Source organism: Alosa sapidissima, chromosome 11 (genome assembly GCF_018492685.1).
Source record: "Alosa sapidissima isolate fAloSap1 chromosome 11, fAloSap1.pri, whole genome shotgun sequence".
NCBI lineage: Eukaryota > Metazoa > Chordata > Actinopteri > Clupeiformes > Clupeidae > Alosa > Alosa sapidissima.
In genome coordinates, this window is record NC_055967.1 from 15,304,253 (window position 1) to 15,328,594 (window position 24,342).

Here is a 24,342-nt window from a genome sequence, read left to right on the forward strand (position 1 = left end):
TAACATTTCCGAGTCGTGACGCTAAACGCCGGAAGACGTGTGTGTCTCCGCCGTAAATGCAAACGAAGGAGTAGCACTGGGAGTCAGAGCAGACTACAGCAAAGACAAGATGGCAGGACTGCCCCGCAGGATCATCAAGGTAACAGTGCATTTGTATTTCAAGCAATAATTAAGATCTTTGTATTTAATTCCTCACAATCAATTTCGTAAGATGTGATGCCTCAGTCACTGAGTGAAGTATTGTGCAAGGTGACAAATGGGATAGCTATCGGTCGGTTAGCATATGCCTCTATGAAGGCTGTGGCTTGCTAAGTGAACTTCCGTTCAGCTAGTCCTCGTTTCCAGCCCGAATAAGGGTGGGTTAAAATTGAACTGGATGCAGGCTAAAGATGGCGGAGAAGTGTGGTGGTGGTCAGTCGTGCGTTGATCTTTATTGTCGTATGTGTTTAACACATTCTGATGTTTATACTTTGCCAATATTCGTTTGTGTGTGCACAATAGTTTGCATTGTCGCTAGCTAACGTTAGCTGACTATCCCTTGCTAGCTAGCTTCTGTTCTGCCTTAATCCATTCAGTTATTGTAGCTATCCTAGCTAACGTTAGCTAGCCCTTGTCAGTCCTGTAATGAGTTAGCTAGCTCTTGAACTACCTCTCTGGCTAGCTAGCTACTGTTATTCTATTGAATATCTTGTTATATTAAACATAGTCACCAACGGGTTTCAGGAGGTGCCGATAGTTGAATATATTGTGTATCACTCTTAATCAAATAATCAGATGCTCTATGATCTTATATTGAAATGTGCTCGTTTGGCTCCTATGTTGCGGCTAAGGAAATGACACTGCATGCGCTATCAGTTAGGTAAATGCTGTAAGTGACAAGTCCTGTTGAGCGATGTTTGGAAAAATAGTAACGATGCTGTCTAGTGATTGAGTGAACTCTAGTTCTGTCGTGTTCACTTCATTACGTATTGAAAATCGCTAGGCCAAAATCAATGGTTTCATTCCAGTGGTCAACTCCTGAATGTTTGGTTTCGTGGTAACGTGAATCTAGCTTGCTACCCTATCTTTAACGTTATTGCGATATTAGTAGCTCTCAGTCTTAACCCTGTAACTGTCAACAGTTGTCCCCTCACACGAATCGTTGTAATAATGAGCATCACATCAGAAACTATTCATTGGTCTGGCAGCACTGAACTGCAGTGAGATTGAGTGGTTAGCACAGTGTATGAAGTGACGTTTGCTGGGGACGAAGGCGCAGTCAGTGGCAAGTTGGGCTGATTCATTATTTAGTGTGTTGAACTGTCAACTCAGTTTACAGTGTTGTGAAGTTTGTCGCTTGGTGCATTTGACACGTTGTATTTTATAAATGTTTGCAACTGCTTTACCGATAAGTCTTAGTAACCAAACTAGGTTTTTTTTTTTTTTTGTGCTCGAGTTTCATTTTTCCTCAAAATATAATTTGTGTGCTCGCTCAAAATATTTTTCTGCGCTCAAATTGTGCTATTGCTCGCTCATAAAAGTGGAACAAATGTAACTCCATAAGTAACCAAACGAGAATGAATGTTGGAGAGAGAATTTGGTTTGTGCAGATGGAATATAGTAAAGAAGAAGAAGAATAGAAGAATTGTTATCTACCCCCCCCCCCCCCCCCACGCCCATTGCATGCTTGTGTGTGGGTTCTTTGACATTTTAGGAATTCCGGTCCATTTTCCAGAGGCAGAACAAGCTGCACGAGCCTGTAGTGGTTAATATTGGTGTACAGGCTACTTTCACAGTTGTTTGTCCTGTGTGGTGTAGGTTCATATCTGTTTGTGTATATAGCCCAGCATGGATACTTGATGCATAGAGAGATGTATCAAAAATATTTGGGAATCAAAACATTTCCATAGCCTTTGATTTGGTTTACAATATCAGCTTGATGAAATTTGACTTGGTTGTGCTGGTGGCATAGCTCTCTCAGGTGCGTATGTTATCCATCCCTCCTTCTGAATTCCTCATGTGCTATCCGATTCTCACAGTCCTTCTGCAGGAGGCCAAGCTTTCAAGAGCACCTGCAGGTCACCCAATGCATCTTGTTGTGAAACAGCAAGTAAAGAGGGGCTTACATTCAAGTTTATTACTTTTTTAGTTTTTTACTGTCCCTCTAGATTTGTGATATAATATGATGGCACTTTTAGCAGTGGCCATCCGTATGGATGCATTTAGTCAAAGTCCTTTGTGTACAGCCAGTGTTCAGCTTTGTCTACTTTGTTCATGGTTATTGAAGGACCTAGACATCCATAATGTCTGATGAAATTGATAGGTCTAGCCTACGTAATGTTGGTGAAAGCCAAACATATTCCTTTAATGGCCTTGTGTGCCTTGAATTGAGGGTGCATTACTAAGTCATAGACTGTAAGGAACTTATCAACGGCTTCTGTGTTGTAAGTCTGTTTGTTTGAGAGAGGCAGTGTGTACATAGACTAGAGGTCTTTGTGCTATTCCTGCATGATTTCTCATAACATAGGGAGAATGGCTCTGCAGTGTTGTTCGAGACAAGATCATCAATTTTCTTGCTTTATTGAGTCCTCGTTTACGCGTAGGAAAAACATATATATTTTCATGCAGTTTGGTCTTTCGTTTACTTGAAAACGGATGTTTTATCACTGAAAACGATTATTTCTGAAAACTGAAAAGTTTCACTATTACATGTAAACGGAGGGAAACAGTGTTTTTGCATTGTGACATGTTCCCTCATTTGTTTGAAATCTCTGATTGGCCACCTCTTTGCTTGAGGGGTACACAACACCCTTCCCCAGCTGTTTTTAGCATAGGTGTGAACGGAATTATTTTTAATGACGAAGGAGGGGAAAATATCCGTTTTTAAGAATACCCTTCTACTTATAAACGTGGGCTGAATTTGCAGTGTTTCCCATACATTGACTTATTTGTGGCGGGCCACCACAATATCAACATTGACCACCACACAATGATTTTCCAGGTTGTACTAAATTGTGCTTAAAGCGGGTTAGCCATGCAGCGCTAATTTGTTAAAAACTTTTGCATTAAAGTTAATTCTGCAAACCTACCACCACAAATAGAATTCTGTGGGAAAATTCTGTGGGAAACACTGATTTGTGATCAGTATGTGTGCTCTTTAGTGTGGTGATCAAGATAATTATTTGTAATGATCAAAATAATTGTTTATACTAAAAGCCTCATAATATCCAAGGGAAATAATCAGGAATTGATTCATCCACTACAGGATGGCACAAGCCCTGATTCTCAAACTGAAATGAACAAATATTCACTAAGCAATAACCATTTCGCCTAAGCCAGCTAGTTACTACAGTGGTTTAAGACCTGTTCAACATGCAAAATAATCAACCTAAAAAAAGCTGCATTGAGCAACAAAAAAAAGTAGCCTATGTTTCCAGAGTTTAGCTTCAATGAACTCTAATTGCCCCTCCACCATGTGAAGCAGATCGAACTTTGCCAGAGGTGGTCACCAGGGGAGCAGAGCTCAGTGGTATATTGGCCTTTGAGTCAGTCTCCTGCTTCCGTCAGACTTTGTTTTTGTTGACGGTGTCCTGTTCAAATGTGTCACATGCGGTGCCTGGGAGTGACGCCTAAGGTTTAAGAACATTACGTTTCTTAAGCTTTGAGGTGTTCGGCAGATATGAAGATGTGGCTTCAGTATAATTGATTCACAATTTTTAATTTATGTTTTTCTGTTTACGTCTACTCAAGGCAAAACATGACTCAATAATAGTTTTCTTTATTAAAACCAGGCTTTGCACTGACTGTTCCCCAGTAACTAGGGACCAATATGCAATATGTTTGTAGGCCTATCCTTTTGTGTAATGTTGCTACAGTTTACCGGCATAGCTGCTCGGAAGTATTAAGGTGACACACCATAAAAAAACAGGCGACTGCTTTAATGTGTCTAGCAAGGACCTGTTCAATGACAAGACCAATAGAATTGTTTGGTGTGGATGTTACGGGAAGAAAGTGACGCTTCCAGGGGATCTGAGCCCAGTACCCTTAGTCTCCAGACACATCTCATAACGCCAGAGAACTTCTGGCTCTGCCGTTTGAGTGGCTGTAGAGGAAGCACTTGTCTCCATTTTGTACGTTTTAGTCATTTATCATTAATCTGACTTATTTAATTTGTCGGCCTGGCCTCTCTCTGCCTATTATTCCCTAGGCACCCCACCCAGGCAGTTCTGAACATTAAGATAAATTTGATGTAAGCTTACAGCTTATTTATAGGTTTTTCTGGTATATTTCTGTATGGTCGCCTGGATGAACATAGCCGAACCTGTTAGCAAATTTGAATTCTATCACAACCGCTGACAGACAGAGGAGTACAGTTAGTTGTGTTGTAGTACTCTAGTCCAGGACTCTACTCGAGTCCGAGTCATGAGCTAAATTTACAGACTTGTGACTTGACTTGAGCACTGAATGACTCGAACTTGGACTCGGACTCGTACATTCAGACCATGCAGACTCGGAAATTGAGACAAGGACTCGACTTTTTTTTGTAATGTCATTAGGCTATAATTGTAATATGTCATTAGAATATTATTTGGTATAGGATTTTAATACCTAAATTATTTTTAGTATTAATATTAGTGCAAAGGAGTGTTACTGCTTTATGTCATACATCACACATCACGCCATGTTCCTACAATAACGGATGTTAACTTTAATGGCACCAAATGCCTGGAGACATGAATGCCTGAAAGGTTGTCAGTTTTGCATTTAATAGTGACTCGACTCGGATGAGTAGTGGACTCGACTCGAACTTGACTTGGAATTTTTTTTTAATGACTTGGACTTGACTCGGACTTGAACACTGGAGACTTGAACCTGGACTCGGACTCGAGGCATAGTGACTTGACTACAACACTGTTGTGTTGTCAACACAACCAAAGGCTGCGCTGACATGCATTTTAAAACCATGTTTACAAGAAAGATGTGTTTGCTGTACTTCTTGATTTGGGAAGAACTTAATGTACCAGTTTAGATTTAATATCTAAATCTCAATTGAGATTTGAGAATCGATGTGGTGTCAGCCAGGCTAGCTGTGTGGAGGATTTCGGTACAGAACGTCATTTGTATGGGACTCTGTGCTAGGATAACAGGAGGGCTTGATGTGGCCCCCTATCTGCTATGCAATATGACTGCTAACAAGGCCTGGTGCTTGTGCGTGTGCGTGTGTGTGTGTGTTAGGAGACACAGCGCTTGCTGGCAGAACCGGTGCCAGGCATCAAAGCGGAGCCAGACGAGGGGAACGCACGCTACTTCCATGTGGTGATCGCCGGGCCGCAGGACTCGCCGTTCGAGGGCGGCACCTTCAAGCTGGAGCTCTTCCTGCCCGAGGAGTACCCCATGGCTGCACCCAAAGTCCGTTTTATGACCAAAATCTACCACCCCAACGTCGACAAGCTGGGCAGAATATGTCTAGACATTCTGAAAGGTGAGCCGTGACCTGTGTCGACACACACATACACATACTCACACTCACACTCACGTGCTCGCATGTTGATAGACACCCTGTTGTTTTGCACACATACTTTTGTTTGTGATGCCGATTGTTTGTATTTATCAGGGCCTGTGACTAGGGCTATGAAGGATGCGCCTGTTTAATCTCCCAAAAGATCAGCGGACTCTCAGATTACATTTGTGACCTCTCACTAGACATGTGTCAGAGCTGCTAGATGCCACTATCCCACTGCGCTGCCCATACCACTCAAAATAGATGCTTAACTTGAAACTCTGCAATGAACTCTCCCTTCCTGACCGTACACTCCCCTCCTCTCTCCTTTCTCTCTCTCTCTCCCTCTCCCCCTCTCCCTCATTCAATGCTGGTTATGTTTGTCTGTCTCTCATTCACTCAATCACACTTTACCACCACACACACAATTAAATGCTCTCTCCTACTGCCCATTGTAGATAAGTGGTCCCCAGCGTTGCAGATACGCACAGTGCTGCTGTCCATCCAAGCATTACTAAGTGCTCCAAACCCAGATGATCCTCTAGCCAATGATGTTGCGGAGCAGTGGAAGACCAATGAAGCTCAAGCCATAGAAACAGGTGAGGAGCACTGAGCCAGAGTGGCCAAGCCGTTGTTACTACGATACAAACATCTCTGTTGATGTGATGGTGACAGTAAGCCTGTAAGTGCTACTTGTCTAACATTCACTGATAATATTGCTGATGCTCAACACATACCAGCTGGAATAGTATTTTGAAAAGGTGCCAAATGTGTTGATGTTAATTAAGTAAACTGACATATTGACTGCCACCTTATGTTTGTGTGGAAACTCGAATTTGCCTACTGTTGATTACCGTTAAAGACTGCATTCGGCACATCAGTACACATCTGTATTGAACCTAACGTCCTGTAAATGTTTCGGTACGAATATGTGTACAGTCACACCCCTAGTTACAACATCGGAATCATTATGTAGCTCAAAGGAGCACTTTGCTGCTTTTCAAGTTATGTATTTACAGGCAACTACTTTTGGCGTCCTTTTCGCATCCATATTGATGTTATATGGTGAAGGACCTAAACACCTTTGTCCTTCCCACTAGCCATCTAAGTTATGTATTATGTAGTTCTGTGGTCAAGGGCAGAACACTCTGCGAAAATGTAAGAAAATTCTTCATGGCATCACCGTGCCAACTATACCGCCAAAACATGAGTTATCTGGTTTGACATGCCAACTGGGCAGTTGTTGATGTTGGCAAAGTTTGTGCATGCCTTTGAAGTAGTGTGATAGTTTTAGACCAGAATTTCATAATGCTACTATAATATTAAATCACAGAGACCTATTGTTATTGTATATGCCTTGCTGTTGTTGTCAAGCAGGATTTGATCCTTTGTTCCAGGAAGAAATCTTTACAAAAAGGTTTCATGTTTCTTTTTAAATTGCTGCGCCATCTAAAATCGTTATACTTGTTTTGCTGTAAATATCTTTCAGAAGTGTAGCAAAACACCATTTTCAAATTTTAGTTAAGTTAATTAGACCTTTATTGGCTGGGTTGAGCCTCAGGGAAAGTGAAGGCTATTGTTTGAAATGTCTAGCACATAAATGCTGCAGAATTCAACAGACCGTTAACACCAGCTTTACCTTATCAGACAACCTGCCGTCAAGCAAGTTAACTCTGGAGTGGGAGTTGTCATGGCAACAAGCATACACTCTGACCTCAGGTTATGGAAGAGAAAATTCCAGTTTTCTGGTAACTTGTGTGTGCAGATCTGAGTTGGTTGTCGACCTCATTTTCTCACGTACCCTTAGAAGCCATTGTTAATCACCGACACAAGAGACTTGTTCATGGCTGGTTCAGGTGTTTGTTTGGGGTGGGCATCTCGTGTTAGTCCTTGATGAGTCATGATGGTGATTCATCCAGAAGAAGACGCTCCACCCCAGGCGCTCATGTGGTGCTGGAGCAGCCAGAGTCAGTCAGACACATACCCGCAGGAAGTCCACTCCACACGTCTCATAAGCCTGTGCACAGGACAGGATCTTATATTTTTTGCCCCTCGTCTCATTAACATCCATTTTTATTTTTTTAAATGCACTTCTAAAAAGCAGTTTATGATTGGATTATATGGATGTTTTTTAGTGGCAACCTCAGATGATTGTTTATTGCCAGACTGGTTCTTCATGGTTTTGGTTGTATCTGTTGTTTATCACATACAATGACTATAATTGTATGGCTGTTCATCATTTTAAATCACAATGTGTTTGTTTGTGTTTCAGCACGGACATGGACCAGGCTGTATGCCGGGAACAACATAGAAGTGTAGAAACGAGTTGAAGAAGAAGAGGATTATGTGGACGTCGAGTGTGAACACAACTCCTCATGGTCCGCCAAGATCTGTTCATTTGCATTTAAATGACAGTCTTGGACCAAATAAAACATCAAACAAAACATCTATACCTATCAAAAGAAATGTTACAGAGTATATTAGAGAAGAAAAAAACAATTGCAGACAATTGGTGAGTTTAAAAGCAGAAAAAAGGACAGATGGGGGAAAAAGAACCTACCTGAAATTTTTGTTCTTGTCCTGAGTCACTTTGCTTTGCTGCCCTGCTGCATGGGGAGGCTCCATGTGCTCCATCAAGGCTTTGGGTGTCGAGCCACAAGCCGGGTAGTATAGGTTTCAATGCGCTTCACTAGCACGAGCATAACATCCAACGTCATTTCCACAGTGGCTAATTGTGGGTGAGTGTAGAATACAGAAACTCTTGGTGTGGGCACTGCACACGTGTACGCCACCTACCCGAAGAGCTGCTCTCGCCTACGCTTTCCCACAATCCACTGCTGTGGAATCTTCATGTCACGCTCCTGCTATGGTCATTGATCTGTATTGCTGGCCACAGACATCTGCTTTAAACAGCACCTCAGCTAACCTGGGGAGGTGGGGTGGGGTGGGGTGGGCTAGGCTAGCCAGGTGAAATTTTTACTGTGTTTTTCCCCCCCTCTCTTTTAAAGCCTTTTTTTTTTGTTTTCTCTCTCATGATGCTGTTGATTTCCTTGATAGCAGCTAAGTAACCCTGACTTCCAGGCTACGGACTCATCAATGTTAGGAAGCATAGTGACTGATTACAAACTCTAGCTTGGCTTTTAAAAAAAAAAAAAAATATTATTAATAAATAATAATAATGAGAAACCATACATGACTTGAAAACAAACGATTAAGCAGTGGCATGGCTGAGCAGAGCACTAGCCGGCCATCTCATTCAGTGCATAACCTATGACCGCTGTCAGTGTATAGACCTAACTTAGGTGTGTGACATTTGTGTGACTTCTGCCAAGGGAAAAGGTAAGGGCAGTGAATATGTTTATGTATTAGACAAAAAGGTGAAAAAACAAACAAACAAGTATATTTTGTTATTCTAGTGGGTCGTAGTATTTAATTCTGACCTCTTTGCCATTGCTGTACTAATTGTTCTTTGAACGCTCCACCATACTCCATCACCATCCAAAAGCACCTAGGCCCACGTGTCTGTTTTCTCAGTTTTAGTTGTTTTGATTTTTGTTTGTTTGTTTCGGACAGAACTACGGTTGCGTCTAGGTTGACTCTATGTCTGAGGGGTTATGGGCAGGAGATTTGTGGTCATAGGCGGGGTCGGGTGGGAGGTTCTGTAGAAGATCAGTGTAGGCTTTGTCTCAGTTGTTGATTGGTCCTTGGTTTAAAAGTCTGTATTCTCTTCACTGTTTGTAAATTCATTCTTTCTGTGGGAAGGGGACACAGTACTCCTGCCCCAAATGGAAGCAGCAACCGTCACCATACATACTTTTGTTCTTTCTGTAAATAAATCTGTTGATTAATAAGCCATTGTCAGTGTTATGGTCCATGATGGGTGCTATCTGCAGTGTGATATGTTTTGGATTTCTTATGAAAAACTGTTATGAGCAGAAATGAATGTGTTCAGGACAGCTGGGCAGTGGAAACGTCAGTATTTAACGCCTTTGAATTGATCACAAGAGGGAGCTGTTGAACAGTCAGTGTGTTTCAGGAAAAAAAAATGATCATACCAACTAGAGGAGCTTAAGGTATTTCTGATCAGTTATTCGCGATGTAGAGAACACTACTTGCCTGTCGAGCAGTGTTTACGTCAGTCATTGTGTCGTGTAACCGGTACAATGTAGGAGGGACCAGGTTTGGGGAAAACGATACGCAGCACTATATAACCCACTTCGCTGCCCAATGTATCCATTAAACGCCCGTCGATGCGAAAGGAAGATCCTGTTGCAGCCGATCGAAAGCGTCTGCGCAGTAGCAGTGAGCAGTCAGCAGCAGTGGTGAGTGTTCGCGCGGGGGACCTCTGTGCGGAGGATCATGCTCTCGGACCGCGGCAAGAAGCCACCATGGTAGGGAAAAGACTACGGATAGATGTGAACAGCGCGACGGACATCCACGAAAGCCTGCTATCGATGTGAAAGTGGTGGATGGGAGCTTTGCGCTTTGACGGCACCAGTTGAAGACAAGCATTCGCTGAATTTCTAGCCCACCAAAGCACTTGTTCGAAGAATTCTACGCTGACACGCTACCCACTTCTCGATCACAACGGCTGCACACAAAATTGGAATAGGCTACATGATGAAGTTTAAGCCCAACCAGACTAGGACTTACGATGGCGAGGGTTTTAAAAAACGAGCCGCCTGCTTGTGTTTTAAAAACGAACGGGAGGACGAGGTAAGTTGGGCATGCTTTCCTTTTGAATCCAGGCAATTCAAAATGACACATAGCCCAGGCTTTGTCCTTATTCACGCTCCTCCGTTGACTACATTCTATATTTTGTAGTATTGTGGATCAACTGGTTAGACACAATGTAGCCCCATCTCGATGCTGCAAAAATTCGAAAACATTCAAAAGGAGTGATTCCAGAAGAGTTCTACGAGGCCCATGCCATATGTTTCCTTGCCTAATACTAAGTTATGAGAACTCGGACGAAATCTTATTGTTATTATTTTTTTAACCACTATACAGGTGTGCGTAGGTGGCATGGGTCATGGGATACTCTTCACCCCTATACATCCAGAGTGCATTGTAGTGTAGCATATCGTGCAGTGTAGCCAGATATGTCTTGTGAAATGTTAAACTATGCAATTATGTAAAACTAATCAATCACTGGACTGCCTCACATTGTTTGTAAACAGTCAAAGACCACATCATATCACTTGGCTCTCACATTGCTCAACATTTAAGACAATTTGACTGAAACACCCTCTCAACAAGTAGCTGGGGGCAATAAGCCCATATGAATCATCTGGTCCGTCCCCCCTGAACACACACACACACACACACACACACACACACATGGATGACTTGTGCAGGAACTGTTCAGTTGTGTGTTTTAATATTTCCCCAGCTCACACATTTAGGGATGTGAGAACAATGGTGATATTTCCTCCCTGTGTTTGAACCCATGAAGGGAGCTGGACCATGGCTGGGGGAAACCAGTGTCAGTTTTTGGTGTGCCTGCATTCATTTTTTTATTAGTTCATAGCAGCATAGCAGTAGTTCCTGTTGGGAAGCTCAGTCCGATGTTGGTTTGACATCAGGGAATGTGGCTCTGGGCACCACACACGGCATGCAGTTGCCTCAAGCTCCCATATAGGTTCCTTCCAAGTCTTTCAGCTCTGTCCAGGTTTTGAATGGGCCTACCTGGTGATTTAGTATAATTGGTGAAAGATGGTCAGACTGGGAGACTGACTCGGAGGAGGAAAGAGGGGGGGGGGGGTGTGTGCAAGTGAGTTTAAAGTGTAAGCTCATGATTCCTGTGCACATGACAACCCTTTCAACTCTACAGTGCCTGCTCCCAACCCTGAGTGTGATGACCTTGCAATGGGCCCCTATCAGAACCTTACGCGACACCCTTAGTACAGGCTATCTTCTAGAGGCCTGTACTTGGGGGGTGCCTTCGGAATGCAGACCTCAACATAGTGTTGTGGATTCAAATGTAAAGGTTAACCAGGATTCAAGTATTGTTGGAGTTTTATTTGTCAGAGAGGCATACATGTAGTGTCAAACATGTAATGAAACAGCGTGTCACTGGGGATTGGCAAAAGGTTGAACGGGGAAAGACAGCCTTTAATTTGTGTTTCTCAGCAGTCCAACAACTTCAGCAAGTTGTCCCCCAGACATGTGCTCCTGTCATCAAGTGCCAAATTCACTGCTGGCTTCAAATCTCTCCCCCTGAGTGGAAAAGAGAGACGTGATTAAGCAACTGTTAGAACTGTGCATTTACACCTTGTTTTACTAACAGTAGATTATATCAGATAGCAAATATTGATGTCACTGTTTAATTGTCAGAATTTTGAATGTGTGTAGAACCCTTGCTTTAACAGTACTCCGCTCTCATCAAGAGAATGAAAACTTTCTTAGGGAAACCAAATATAACCAAAATGGTCCATTTGTACACTAGATCATATTGATTAAGGAATTGCATGTAATCACAAAGTCTTTTACTACATGACTTATCTCAAAGGTTACATCCTGGTTCAGTACTACCAAATCAGCAGCTTAGTCATTCTCACCTTAGACCCTAGTGGCAGGCCAGGCTGATCAGCTGGAAGAGTTCTGCTAAAGACCGAAAAGCCCAGATGAGGCAACTGATATGATTCAGTGCTCCCACCCAGACACTGGTCAAAACTGATCTCTGGGTCATTCAAAACTGCCCTTTGGTTCACCAAAAGGTCAGGTTATGATTTAGAGTCTGGAAACGGAGTGTAGAAACCGCCTTTTGTCAGAACACTGGCTTTGTGTTTTATGTGCTTGTGTGGTTGCTCTCAAAAGAGAAAATAAAATCCCAAAGATGGAAGAAATACATGACTTGGAAACTTTTCTTGAGTGTTAATGACAGTTTGCACTCTTGGTGTTTTGTAACCCGCTCCTCAAGAGGGACTACACTTCAGTCTAAAAATACTACCACATGTTATGAAGTCATGTGCCCGGGCACCGCGGAGGTGTTTTCTAATGGTTGAAGACAAACTCTTGAGATGATGTACGTCACAGACACATTGCCATGTACAAGTGCATTAGTATCCAGCACAGAAGCAAGGTTTGAATTCAAATGTAAAGTTACACCTGAAGTTCAATGCCATGCCTGTCTTGCTCTCATACACAGAAGGTCAATACTGTATTTGAAAAAAAAAAAACATCTGTGTGACACTTTTGTTATTAAGTGCTTTGTGGGGCCCAAAGGGTATGGGCACCTTTGACCCCAAATGGTCTGCATCGCAACAAGGCCTCCATCTCTCTAGACTTCTGCATGTGTTGGCGGGGGGCGGGGACTTGGAGGTGTGCTGAGCAAGTTACACTATGTACTACAGCACCAAATGACCTATCAGCTGCAATTTATAGAACCAGGCCGGAGGCTCTAGCAGCCCCCGGACATATTCTCTTTCCCACCTCACTCTCGCTCTCTGATAAACTTGCTCCCTCTCTCTCTCTGTCTTTCTTTCCCTCTCCCTGTCACACTACATACTGTAGCTGCGTGAAGCCACTTCAGATTAAAGCCGTAAGTGTTTCAAGAGAGCGGAGTGGACCTTTGACGTCATGACTGCCCCACACATCGTCTTTTATCAAGAAGCTTTGACAAAGCAGGTGGATTTGTCCAGTGGCACAGTTCTGTCTATTGTCCTGATTAGCTATAATGACAGTCTCTCAACTTTTTAAACATTTTTAATGACCTTCCTTGTTAACATGAGTAGACCTGTTCTGAGTCTTAGACACATACATGCTTATATACATGTTTTTTTTTTTTTGGTGTTAATGTTGTTTAGCAGTTACCTTTCTGATAAGATGCCCTATAGTCTGCCTCAGTGTTGACATTGTGGGAGACTATGGGTATCCTCTGTGCCATAGATGGGTCTGTATGTCGGACAGAAATGTTCGAAAGCACACGTGTTAAACTAGCTTGTTGTCTGTCTGGTCTGGCTTGTTTACCAGAGAGTGGGGGCTCGGCTGGGCGGAGGTGGACGTGCCACAGCTCTAGCCCTGGCCTCTGTTCCACTAAGCTTCAGTTCTCATGCAGAAAGACAACTGCTGATCCAGTGCTTTTCCAAAGGCTTGTTTGTGCCAGAGTCCCAGGGAGAAAGAGTGTGTGGACGAGGGAGAGGGAGCATGCTGGTGCTAGTGTGTGAGGAGAGAAAGAGGGAGAGAGAGTGGGGTGCATTGTCACCCATTAGTTTGTAGGTGACTTGTACTAAGTTTTCCTGTTTTAATGCCCTCTTTACCTCCTTAGAAATCCACATGCCCATCTACACTAAAGCCAGTATCAGCCTGTGTTGGTTCATAAATACCAACTATTTTTGAACACCGTGGTTCCTCACGACAAGTGCAGTAATAACTCTCTTTAGGTTTTTGCAAACCTAGTATCAGTTTACTTTTTGTTTTTTTGTAGAAGTTGTTTAATACAGTCTAGTAACAGAATTATTTACACAGATGCCACCAACTCACTATATAGCCTTTGGTTAAAGCTAACCACGAGCCAAATTATCAGTAATAGTCTATAGTTAATGTGTGAATGTTTTGTACAGTGCTTCATTCTCTTACTCTAGATGTAGCAAGAACAAAAGAGATGATCGTGGACTACAAGATGCAGATTGATGATTCCTCTTCACTGTCAATGACACTGAAGCCTAAAGTGTGCTCCTTTCTATTACTGGACGTTAACCAGAGGTAGAACATGCAGGTCAGGAAAGCAGAATGGCACCCTTTCTAATCCAAATGGCTAAAAAGATTCATTATGAGCCGCCATTTTCTTAGGCACTTTTATTGTTGTGCTGTTGAAAGCAATTCAATGTGCTGTATCACCACATGGCTTGGCAACACTACCAGTCAAAACCAGAAGGCACAGCAGAGGGAAGTGCTATCTGCACAGTAATCCATCGGGGTCGAGCTTCCCCCACTCCAAGCTATTTACACTAAACAGTTCCTGAGGAGAGCTAAGAAAATTATACAGGATGAAAGCTGTCCAAGCCACAGATGGGTCTCACTGCCTCCATCAGGGAAATGGTTTCGGTGCACAAGAGCACAGAGTACAAGTATGAGAAACCGTTCTGTTAACCACCCGGCTATCATGGCATTGAATTCTCAGTAGTGGTATGTTTGCTCTGTTTATGGTGTTATGTCTTACATCCTATTTGTATTTATTGTGTTCTGTATTTGATACCACAGCGCTAATGGTGTGTCACGCTCACAGCAGTGTTTTGTATTTAATCTAATAAGAAGGTGCAGATGGAGCACAGAATTGCAGTGATTCACAGAATCAACCAGAACCCAAAAGCCCACAGCCTAAAGGAATGCTTACCTTTACCTTATCTACCCTCGGGGGGGAGGGGCTGTTATTGTAATAAATGTGAACCTGGTTTCAAGAGAGATTTTCATTTTCTCCTTGCACTGCTGGGAGTCTGTCGGACTCTCTCTTGAGCCAGAGGGGAGTTATTTCTGGGCCCAGTGTTTTTCTTGCCTTGGCTATTATTGCTCTCCTACTCGGCACAGCATTGCACACATTCCCGTAAATATTGTGGCAAACTTGCATCACAGAAGGGGTGGTAGCCGGGGGCTTTTTTTACAGCCAAGATTCCGACCGAGTGTGTGAGGCCTGTTGCGTCATGTGTTGCCTCTGCCTTGCCACTTGTGATCCAACACCGTAAACACACATTCCCGCTGAGCTCCTGAGCAGTAATTATATATCATGTTAATATGCAGGACCGGTTTTTAAAGGCCATGACACATTGGAGGGGCTCCGCATTAGTGGTTATTGGTGGCTGCTGATTGGAGGGCTCTGTCGGTGCCTCACACGGGGCCAAGACATTTCACAAGCTGTGGCCGAGGTCTCGGAAGAGGTCTGAGGAAGAGGAGAGGTTGCCCTGTTGGCCCCGTGATCTCTGTAGTGCCATAGGAAATGCTAATGAAAGACCTAATCCCTTTATAAAAAACCTTCCTACCTTTTGGTCTCGGGACGGGAGGCTACTGAGCCCTGCGCTCACTGCTGTCTGATGAGCCGGCACCTCATGGTTGTGAAATGCAAATCTGTGGGACTGGGTCTGCACACACAAACATATACATACATGGGCATACACATGCCCACATCTGTTTGTCAGGGTATCCTCTGGCAGGAGTCATGCAGGCCCAGCATGTGCACATGCTTCCAGAGGCATGAATGTGTGTGTGTGTGTGTGTGTGTCTCTGAGTTTGTGTCAGGGGGTCCCTTGAAGTAGGTCAGTGTAACACCAGGCGCAGCAGAGAGTCAAATGACCATGTTTTCCTTTTTTCCCTCCTGGAGAAAAAAAAGCTGCGAAGAGTGCCAGCATTCTTCATTGTGTTTGGGGCGTTGGATTCACGTCACAGAGGATGGGCTCATTCACGGGCACACAGGCCTCTCTGCTCTGCCAAAGCCTGGCTGCTGGACGCACATCCCTTGCTTTGACAAATCTGCTCTTCACATTCTACTGATCACTCGTTCGTAACTCCTCTCTGATCTTTCTCCCACCCTCCACTCTTTTCCTCTGATTTGTGGTAGCCTTCAGGTCCAAGATGAACGCTCCAGAATGTCTTTCTAGTATACCAACTTGAGTTGAACTTGAATTAGTCGCGGTGTGTGACGTGAACATCTGGATGAGTGAGGGACCTGCTGATCCGCCTGTCCACCCCACCGGGGTCACTTCCACTTGGCTTAAGTGGGCTTTCCCCAGCGGGCCCTCTGCAGCTGCTGCCCATTGGTTATTTATGAGGCCTGGTGCAGCGTATGGAGTAAACCCTGCAGAAGAGCGGGATGGGGGTCCCTGTAAGTGTAGAGGCCTCACCACCTGACAAGTGGAGGGTCTCAAGCCTTAAATACCCATTGGCTTGCAATAGGATTTGCAACCAGGACCATTACATGGGTGGCAGGATAGTTAACTGAGAATGTTTTAGCATTGAAAAAGCTACTCTAGATGTGTGGCTTTTTCCTAGGACTGGGATTTGCTAGAAAGTAAGGACTGGGATTGGAAGAAGAAACTGACGAATAACATGAGATCAGAACGAGCATAAAGACACAGCGAGAGGATGAGCTCTGTTGTACCACTAAGGTCTTGTTTATGTTTATGTTTATGTTGTTTATGTTGTTGTTTGTTTCAGCTGCTGAGCGGTTTTGCTTGAGCACAGCTGAGTTATGAGACTGCCGAGGAGCTGTGCTGGAGCGAAACCACCACCAGCCTCGCAGGCCGAATCCTAATTCCTCTAATTCCCACTGTGCTTTAATATGATTGATTGCAAACTTTGTACGCGAGCGCATGGTTTACAGTGCACCGCGTCATCCAGCTGGGTTATGAGGTTGTGCCGCACCACAGGCTTAAACCCTGCTCTTTGGCTGCAAGCGATAACAAGACGCATACAGACTCACACATGCGTGCGCGCACACACAGTTGAGTATAGCGTCAAGGCGTTTTGGCTGCTGTTGGCCCAGGTAGTGGGAAAAGTGATTTAGTCTGTTTGGTGGTTTATTGGTTTCAGATGTGCTATGCAATGAAGTGGAAGATTTAGTTAAAGCCTACAGACACAGGTACTGGACACTGGGTGTTTGTTCTGACGTGCCCCCCCTCTCTCTAGGTGCTACTTGTGAGCAGTAGTCGACACCCGGACCAGTGGATAGTTCCAGGAGGAGGAATGGAACCAGAGGAGGAGCCCTGTGGAGCAGCTGTACGGGAGGTGTATGAAGAGGTGAGAATACTCATCATCATCACATTTGTATTGATCTTCATCGTTTTCTGTCATTCTGTAACAATATCATGTCTTTTCAGTCTTTAAGTAGCAGACAGTGTGTTACCTGATTTTATATTTTGTAAATAACTACGCTACTACCTGGAATGAAATATAAATAATGATGGTTGACGCCTCCTACATTGTTGGAAAGGATGGCTTGTTCGTCACACACACAAGTTACACAGCTTGGACAGGTCAGGACTATTTCTGTGTGCCAGCAGCTGGCTCTAGCAGCCTCTCCCACCCCTGCAGCGTCCAGAAGCGCTGGCCTCTACGTCGCCTGACCGCTCCGAATTGCTCCGCGCACAGCCTGTGGAAACAATTAACATTACAGGAGCCACAACTGTACGGCAGCCAACTGAGTGCTGACCGAGAGAGTAGAGCAGAGCGGAGCGCGGCCAAGCCAAGTGGACGTCGCTAAGAGAGCGGCAACCGCAGGCCGGGGAGATGAGCGATCGGACCAGGACCTGAATGCTGCTCTGGTGTGTCCGCTGCCAGGGCAACACCCGGGTAATGGTATTGAGGCTGATTAGAGGAGGCGCTTGCGCTTGTTACAAGATCTTAAGAGCTGAGGAGAAACTGTTCCAGGAGAGTAATCTGTTGACAGCTGTAAAGCATTGCAGTGACATTTGGAGAACGTGTCCTGTTACTGCAGTCCTCGACACATCCCTGAATAGGGTCTGAGGAGTCAGTCTCTCTCCCACACACACACACACACAGAGATACACACAAACACATAGTCTACTCACATGGGCGGCATGGTGGAACCTACAGTATGGGATCCAGAATGTGAATATTTTCTCCATGTGAGACCGCCGCGGCGCATTTTGACCCTATTTGGGTTTACGTTCGGACAAGTGCCAAGGTCCCTGCTGCTGTGAATCTGTTGTATGGTGAGGTCAGGTGGCCTAAAAGCAGGTGTGATGAATAATGATGCTGGGGACATATCCGGCTATATAAAGAGTAGCTAAGTCAGTCTTGTTGAAAGCTGTGGAAGTTGCCCTTGATAACATATTTAGCCCAATTGCCGCGAAATGCTAAGATTACCAAGATGTTGCACAAAAGCTCTTCAGTTTCGTTATGGGATCTAAATCAAGCCTTTGGTAGAAATAATTTAGTCCTTTCATGGATCGCTCAAATACTATGCAGATCATCTGTAATTGACTACATATAAAAAACCTTGCCAGCTAGAGTAGCTTCTATAAGTAAAATTTCGAGGGATCTCTCTTTCTCTCTCTCTCTCTCTCTCTCTCTCTCTCTCTCTCTCTCTCAGGGGCTGTAAGCGAAGCTCCTGGAGGCCCTAGGGTAGACTATAAAGTGTGAGTGAGTTACAGCATCACAAGGCCCATGGGATCCGGCCATTAGCTGTGGCCCTGTGCCAGGCCTGGCATGCTCAGAGTGTGGGCAGGGCACCGGCCAGGGGAGGGGCTCAGAAAATATACGACCTGGGACCTGAGAACTATTCTGCCTCATATTTCTGTTTTATTCGAGGAGCCCCCGGGTTGAAGTGGAGATGAGCCTCTCTTCCTCAAGCAGAGCTGATAAGCCCTGAGCCATATTTTATCCACCCCCGCTACCCTTCCTAAGTCTTGAGGTTGAACTGAAAGGTCGATCAGACCCTCAGATCCGAGCTTCTGCACTGCACCATGAATTGGAGCCCTGGGGTCTCTGTGGGGGAGATCAGTGCAAATGGCTGCCCAGGGTAGTGTTGCTTCGCTGTAGAACTCTGGATATGCGCTGGGGAATGTGGCGACGCATGGCTATGCAGGGGCCAGCTCGAGTCTCATCGCGGCGTCCTGGTCTCACCCGTCAGTCTTCGCCCGGCCTCCCCTCGTGCTGGCCTGTGTGCGCTCCCAACGGAGCAGAGACATCATGTTCCCCTGCAGGTGTGCCTTACACCCGTTTAGGCTGTCCTGCCGTCGTGTTGTGAAAACACACCACTGTCAGGAACACTCAGTCTTGGCAGAGCTACAGTCTGTGTGTGGCTCAATCACTGTGTGTGTGTGTGTGTGTGTGTGCGTGTGCGTGTGCGTGTGCGTGTGCGTGTGCTTGTACATGTAATGGTGAATACCAGAGGATTGGCTGCTTCTCAGTGTGAGAGTTTGGTCATCCCCTTGTTAAGCCAGTGAGATCAGCCCCAGTTGGGGAGCACAGGGCCTTGGTGTCATCATTAGACTCATGTCCCCTTTTATCTCCTCCACGTCACGCCAAAGGCCAGGGGTGTATTCCAGAAAGCAGGTTCAACTGGCTTAACTGGGTATCTTAACCCAGAGTTAGAGGTAAACCTGGGATTTCAGTTCCAAAACGCTCAAATATGATCAGTCTATATGGTAACATAGGCTCTGAACTTAACTGGGTATGTAAACCCAGAGTAAACGGTAAACCTGGGATTTCAGTTCCAGAAAGCTCAAAAATGATCAGGCTATGTACCGGTAAGTAACTATGGTAACATAGGCTCTGAACTTAACCTGGTAGGGGGTAGGTTTTGTTCAGGTTATGTTCAATTATGTTATGTTATTAGGTTATTTCGGTGCATGATCAACCAGGCCGCTATTTTTTACACTTGTCACACAATGGCGTTTCATTTTGACGAAGGTACGATTGACAAAGACGCACAAAATCATGTAATATTCATCCGTGCAATTCACCGTGAGAGGGCGATAAGACCACGACATCACATGATGGCCTATTATATCTATCCTATATCCTTATATCTATATATATCCATTGTTTTCCAAACGAGTTTTTCAAGAGCGCTAGAGTTTTTCAGCTGGATCCTAAATATAGGCTACTTGAAAAGCATTCTCCATCCCTACATTATGCATGGTGGATTAGAATAGAATAAAATAAATCTTTAATGTAGGCTAGTTAGCCTACACCACAGTGGACATTTGTCTTTGGCTCACCAGACAGATGGACAAACAACATCTCAGACACATTGAAGATGCCTATAATTAAAACAAGTACAGTACAAAAAAAGGAAAACATATAGACAATTAATAAATACGTTTAAATATAGACTACATAACAGCTCAGCCGGGTATGCGTGTTGTCACCAAGTTTGGTTAAGAATGCTGATGGCATTTGGGATAAAATGTTTTTTTTAATAGGCTACACACGCTCTCCGACTGGGAGTTTTTGTAGTGTTAAAGACGCAGAGAATATCGGCAAGCTGTCGTTCGGTGCGTAAAGTTTGCATTGCGCTAAAGCAGTTCCTGCGCAACTTCATTTGTTTTCCTGGACACAAACCCAAGAGGATCATTAAAGTGTAGTTTGAACACAACAACTGGCAGGTCAGCATCACTTATTAAGTTTTCCAAATGTACACGATAGGCTGTGTTAGCTGGTGAGCTTGAATTAACGGGCTTTGGCTTTTTCAGAATGTCCTTAAGGTCGAATGGATAGGTCATAGGCCACTTCTATTTTCGGATGCTCTCAATAGATAATGCCCCTTATAAGTTCGCTGTGAATGCGCACAACTCTAGGTTATCTAACACAGGGTTGATTGAACTAACTGGTAACCGGTGTTTTGGAACCGACAGCTCGGGTTTAGTAGCCACAGGTTCAGACAATCCAGAGGTTAAGTTTTATCTCGGTGTTTGTTAAACCTCCTTTCTGGAATACCCCCCAGGTCAAACAGTGTGACAACATAACCCTTATTATAAAAGAACAACTAAACACTGCATTTACATTTGTGTCATTTGCATGATGGCATCCTTACAACTTTCACTCAGTGTTTGTCACTCACACTGTCAACAAATTTGTTTCTTAATGCATTCTCTCAAGGGGGGCAAATTAATCTCTTTCTTTCTTTCTTTCTTTCTTTCTTTCTTTCTTTCTTTCTTTCTTTCTTTCAAATTTGTTGTATGGAATCTTTGTGCAGCATAGCAGTGATTTGCCGCAAAAAACACGTCTCAACTTAAAGGCTCAAGTTTTAATCTCTCTGTAAAATGAACCAGACATGGATTGAGGAGGATTGTTGGTGTTAAGTGCTTTTCCATGGCTGGATATCTTAGTTGTTGTTCCATGTTTATGTCTGTCCAGGCTGGAGTGAGAGGCACCCTGGGAAGACTCCTGGGGGTGTTTGAGGCAAGTCTTGTGATCCATATTAAGTTACATTACGTAATAATAATAATGGTGTAATAAGAACACTGGAGTTCCTTTGAATTATGTTGTTGTTAAGTATATTGTATGTGTGTATGCTTGTCTGTTCAAGCAGATCCAAATGTTTTTGGGCTATTTAAAAAAAATAAACAAATATGAGGAGAAATAGGTTGTGTGGGGCTCTAATTGTGTTGTGTGTGTGTGTGTGTGTGTGTGTGAGTGAGAGTAGTACTATCCTAAGTGTACCATTTCACTTAATTTCTGGTCCTCTCCCAACAGCAGAACCAGGACAGCAAACACAGGACGTATGTGTACGTCCTCACGGTGACCGAGATGCTTGAAGACTGGGAAGACTCAGTCAACATCGGTAATTATCCACCCAGCATCCTACTTGAGCCATGTCTGACACTTTTACACCAAGATTTGAATTGGGGCTTGACTCAGGGGAGCCAAAAGACATCTAAATAGTTGATCTATGCTTGTCTAAATTGTCTGACGGGAAGTAAACTATTTGGAGAATCATTTTTGGAAGACATAAATCAGGGATAATTCCCGAACTTGGAAAAACATGAAAAGACACCCAAAATAATCCTGTCATGCATGAGGTAGTGATTACTTCATGGACTCTTAGTAAAAAAAGGCATTAGTCATCTCTTGTTAGAACGTCTGATACCAAGCCAATAAGTTGACATCAGTTATCCCAAAAAAGTATGACTGTTCGAGATTCAGGTTACGGTTTTATTATCTGTTGTGATTGCTCTCAGATGAGAACATGATTACTAACCCCAGAAATGATGTACAAAATACTTGCTGCATTTTTTGCAGTTGTTAAAGAGTTTTAAAAATAGAGAGTGACAGGAGAACATGTAACTCAAAACTTGGACTATTTGTAGATGGTGTGGAAAGAAAAAACCTGGTAATCCTTCACTCCCCTTGCTTGTATAAATAGACACGAGTTTGTTCATTGGGAAGGAGGGGCAGTGGTTGTTTGCTAGGCATGCTTGTTTTCTACAATTGGATGGTGCAATCAGAAAGATACTGAATTAAACAAACTAATGTGTTTATATTTAGTGTAGGCCTTAGATGTAAAGGTGGGTGCATGATACTGGGACTGAGGACGGGTGGATGGATGAGGTGGGACTGAGGACGATACACTAACGAGGGACCCCCCCCTTGTCAAGCTTAAAAAACACCATCAGCTTTATTTATTTTATTTTGTTTTATTTTCAACCTGTGGGGAAGTTTACTTGTTTTTCTTTCATTTCGACTTCTCCTGGAAGTCTATAAGTAAGTATAAAAAGGTGAAATGTGTTCTACTGTAAAATGCTTTACAATGTGTGACACTAGAAGAAACATTCAAGGTATTATTTGCAACATTTCCCTTATATTTGCTTTGTGAACCACTAGATGGCAATAATGTGCACTGCACATTCTATCTGTTCCATAGTGCCAGATGTTACTGCATTGAGAGAGGTCTACACTATGGGTACACATGAATGATCTAATTAACTGTATATGGGGAAAGGGTCGATGAAGGGTCTTAAGGGTCTTAAAGTTGAGCTACAATTTAGGTCATGCAGCTCTTCATGGGACATTAACCTGTTTATTTATGATGATGATCCACTAAATTAGACCTCATTTCACTCTACATGGAGTGTAACAAGCCTTTAATTCCCTTTAGTTTAAATAACTGTCAGCAGGGCCTGATATTTCCATGGTTAAGTATACTTTGGAGATCTTGGGGTCAGATTAATCAAGTGTTCTGCTCTGGCAGGCCGCAAAAGGAAGTGGTTCAAGATAGACGAGGCGATCCGTGTGCTGCAGTGCCACAAGCCTGTCCACGCTGAGTACCTCCGCAAGCTCACGGCTAACTGCAGCCCCTCCAATGGCAACAGTCAGGAGACGGTCACCCAGGACGACAATGCTCCCCACCACGTCACGCCCTCACAGGACTGCAGCCAGACCCACGTACACAGATAGGACAGCCACAAAGGGTGGCGGGGGGTCGCCAAAAAAAAACTCTACAACAGAAGCACTCTGCTGCGGACTGAACAAAGAGACTTTTTACTTTTTACCTGCATGATGGGCTTCTTCGTTTACTATTTTAAACTTTTTTTTTGAGACTTCAAGAAACCAAAGGAAATACTAACTAATAGAGTTTAAGAATGCCTTCATTGGGCCTCTAAGTGGCCTCATTCAGATTGTAGTAGCCTACTTACAGATTTTTTACTATTCTCTCCAGCCAAACAAGTTGATGTTGCGGATATGATTTATGTGTGATATGCAGACAGGGCTACATTGCTTTGGTACCTTTTTAATGAAACTGAATTGGACATGTATGGACATCATACAAGCTGTATTTATATTCTTTTGGGCACTTGTGAATTTCTACAGTGACTTTTTTTCTTGGTTTCATGACTGGAAATGGTAGACCAGTGCACCATTGTAGGATTTTAGTAGATTGTATTACAATGGAATGGACGTTTAGGGAAAATGGCAAAGTTTTGGTGGTTGAAAACGTTTAGCTGTTTGGAATGCCTTGTTTGTCAGTGAATACTGTGTTGGAGTGTGAGTAGAGTAAAGTGTTCAATTTTGCCATGTAAGTTACATTTGGTCTGACAGTCTGTAATGCTTGTGAAAAATAAAATGACAGTAGTTTTTTATATATATTTTACCTCAAAGTATTTCAAAGCTGCTGTAGGCCTAAACATCATTGGCATTATGTATTAACGTTTACCAGACCTGGCCAACGTATGTACTCCCTTCCTTAATTGTATGCACAGTAGACTTTGTATTCACTATCAATGCTAGCTTGTTTATGCACTCCAAAAAGTATTGCCTGTAGCTTTAACAAACATAGCAGTGACATTGAAGTGAAGATTCTCACATAGGGAGGGGCAAATCAGTAATATGTTCCCCTTGACCAAAATAGCCTTTACCGGGTCTGAAAGGCAGTTAAATGACCTTGGGATTCACAAGCAGCATCA

The 24,342-nt window shown here is 43.6% G+C and overlaps 2 protein-coding genes across 3 annotated transcripts; both read left to right on the plus strand.

Moving 5' to 3' along the window:
- Positions 1-16: 16 nt before the first annotated feature.
- On the plus strand, positions 17-9,330 carry ube2na (ubiquitin-conjugating enzyme E2Na). The gene is made up of 4 exons (XM_042109344.1): positions 17-139; positions 5,215-5,461; positions 5,938-6,078; positions 7,752-9,330. Exons 1-4 carry the CDS (start codon positions 110-112, stop codon positions 7,796-7,798), a joined length of 465 nt encoding a protein of 154 aa, XP_041965278.1. The 5' UTR covers positions 17-109; the 3' UTR covers positions 7,799-9,330.
- Positions 9,331-9,566: 236 nt separating this feature from the next.
- nudt4a (nudix (nucleoside diphosphate linked moiety X)-type motif 4a) lies at positions 9,567-24,020 on the plus strand. Of its 2 annotated transcripts, none has more exons than XM_042109342.1 (5): positions 9,567-10,195; positions 17,099-17,209; positions 21,296-21,340; positions 21,635-21,722; positions 23,130-24,020. In XM_042109342.1, the coding sequence occupies exons 1-5, from the start codon at positions 10,097-10,099 to the stop codon at positions 23,333-23,335; spliced, it is 549 nt and encodes a 182-aa protein (XP_041965276.1). In that variant the 5' UTR covers positions 9,567-10,096; the 3' UTR covers positions 23,336-24,020. The 2 variants fall into 2 exon arrangements, with proteins under 2 accessions (XP_041965276.1, XP_041965277.1); XM_042109343.1 differs by having other exon boundaries at positions 9,569-10,195; positions 21,638-21,722.
- The last annotated feature ends 322 nt before the right edge of the window (positions 24,021-24,342 follow it).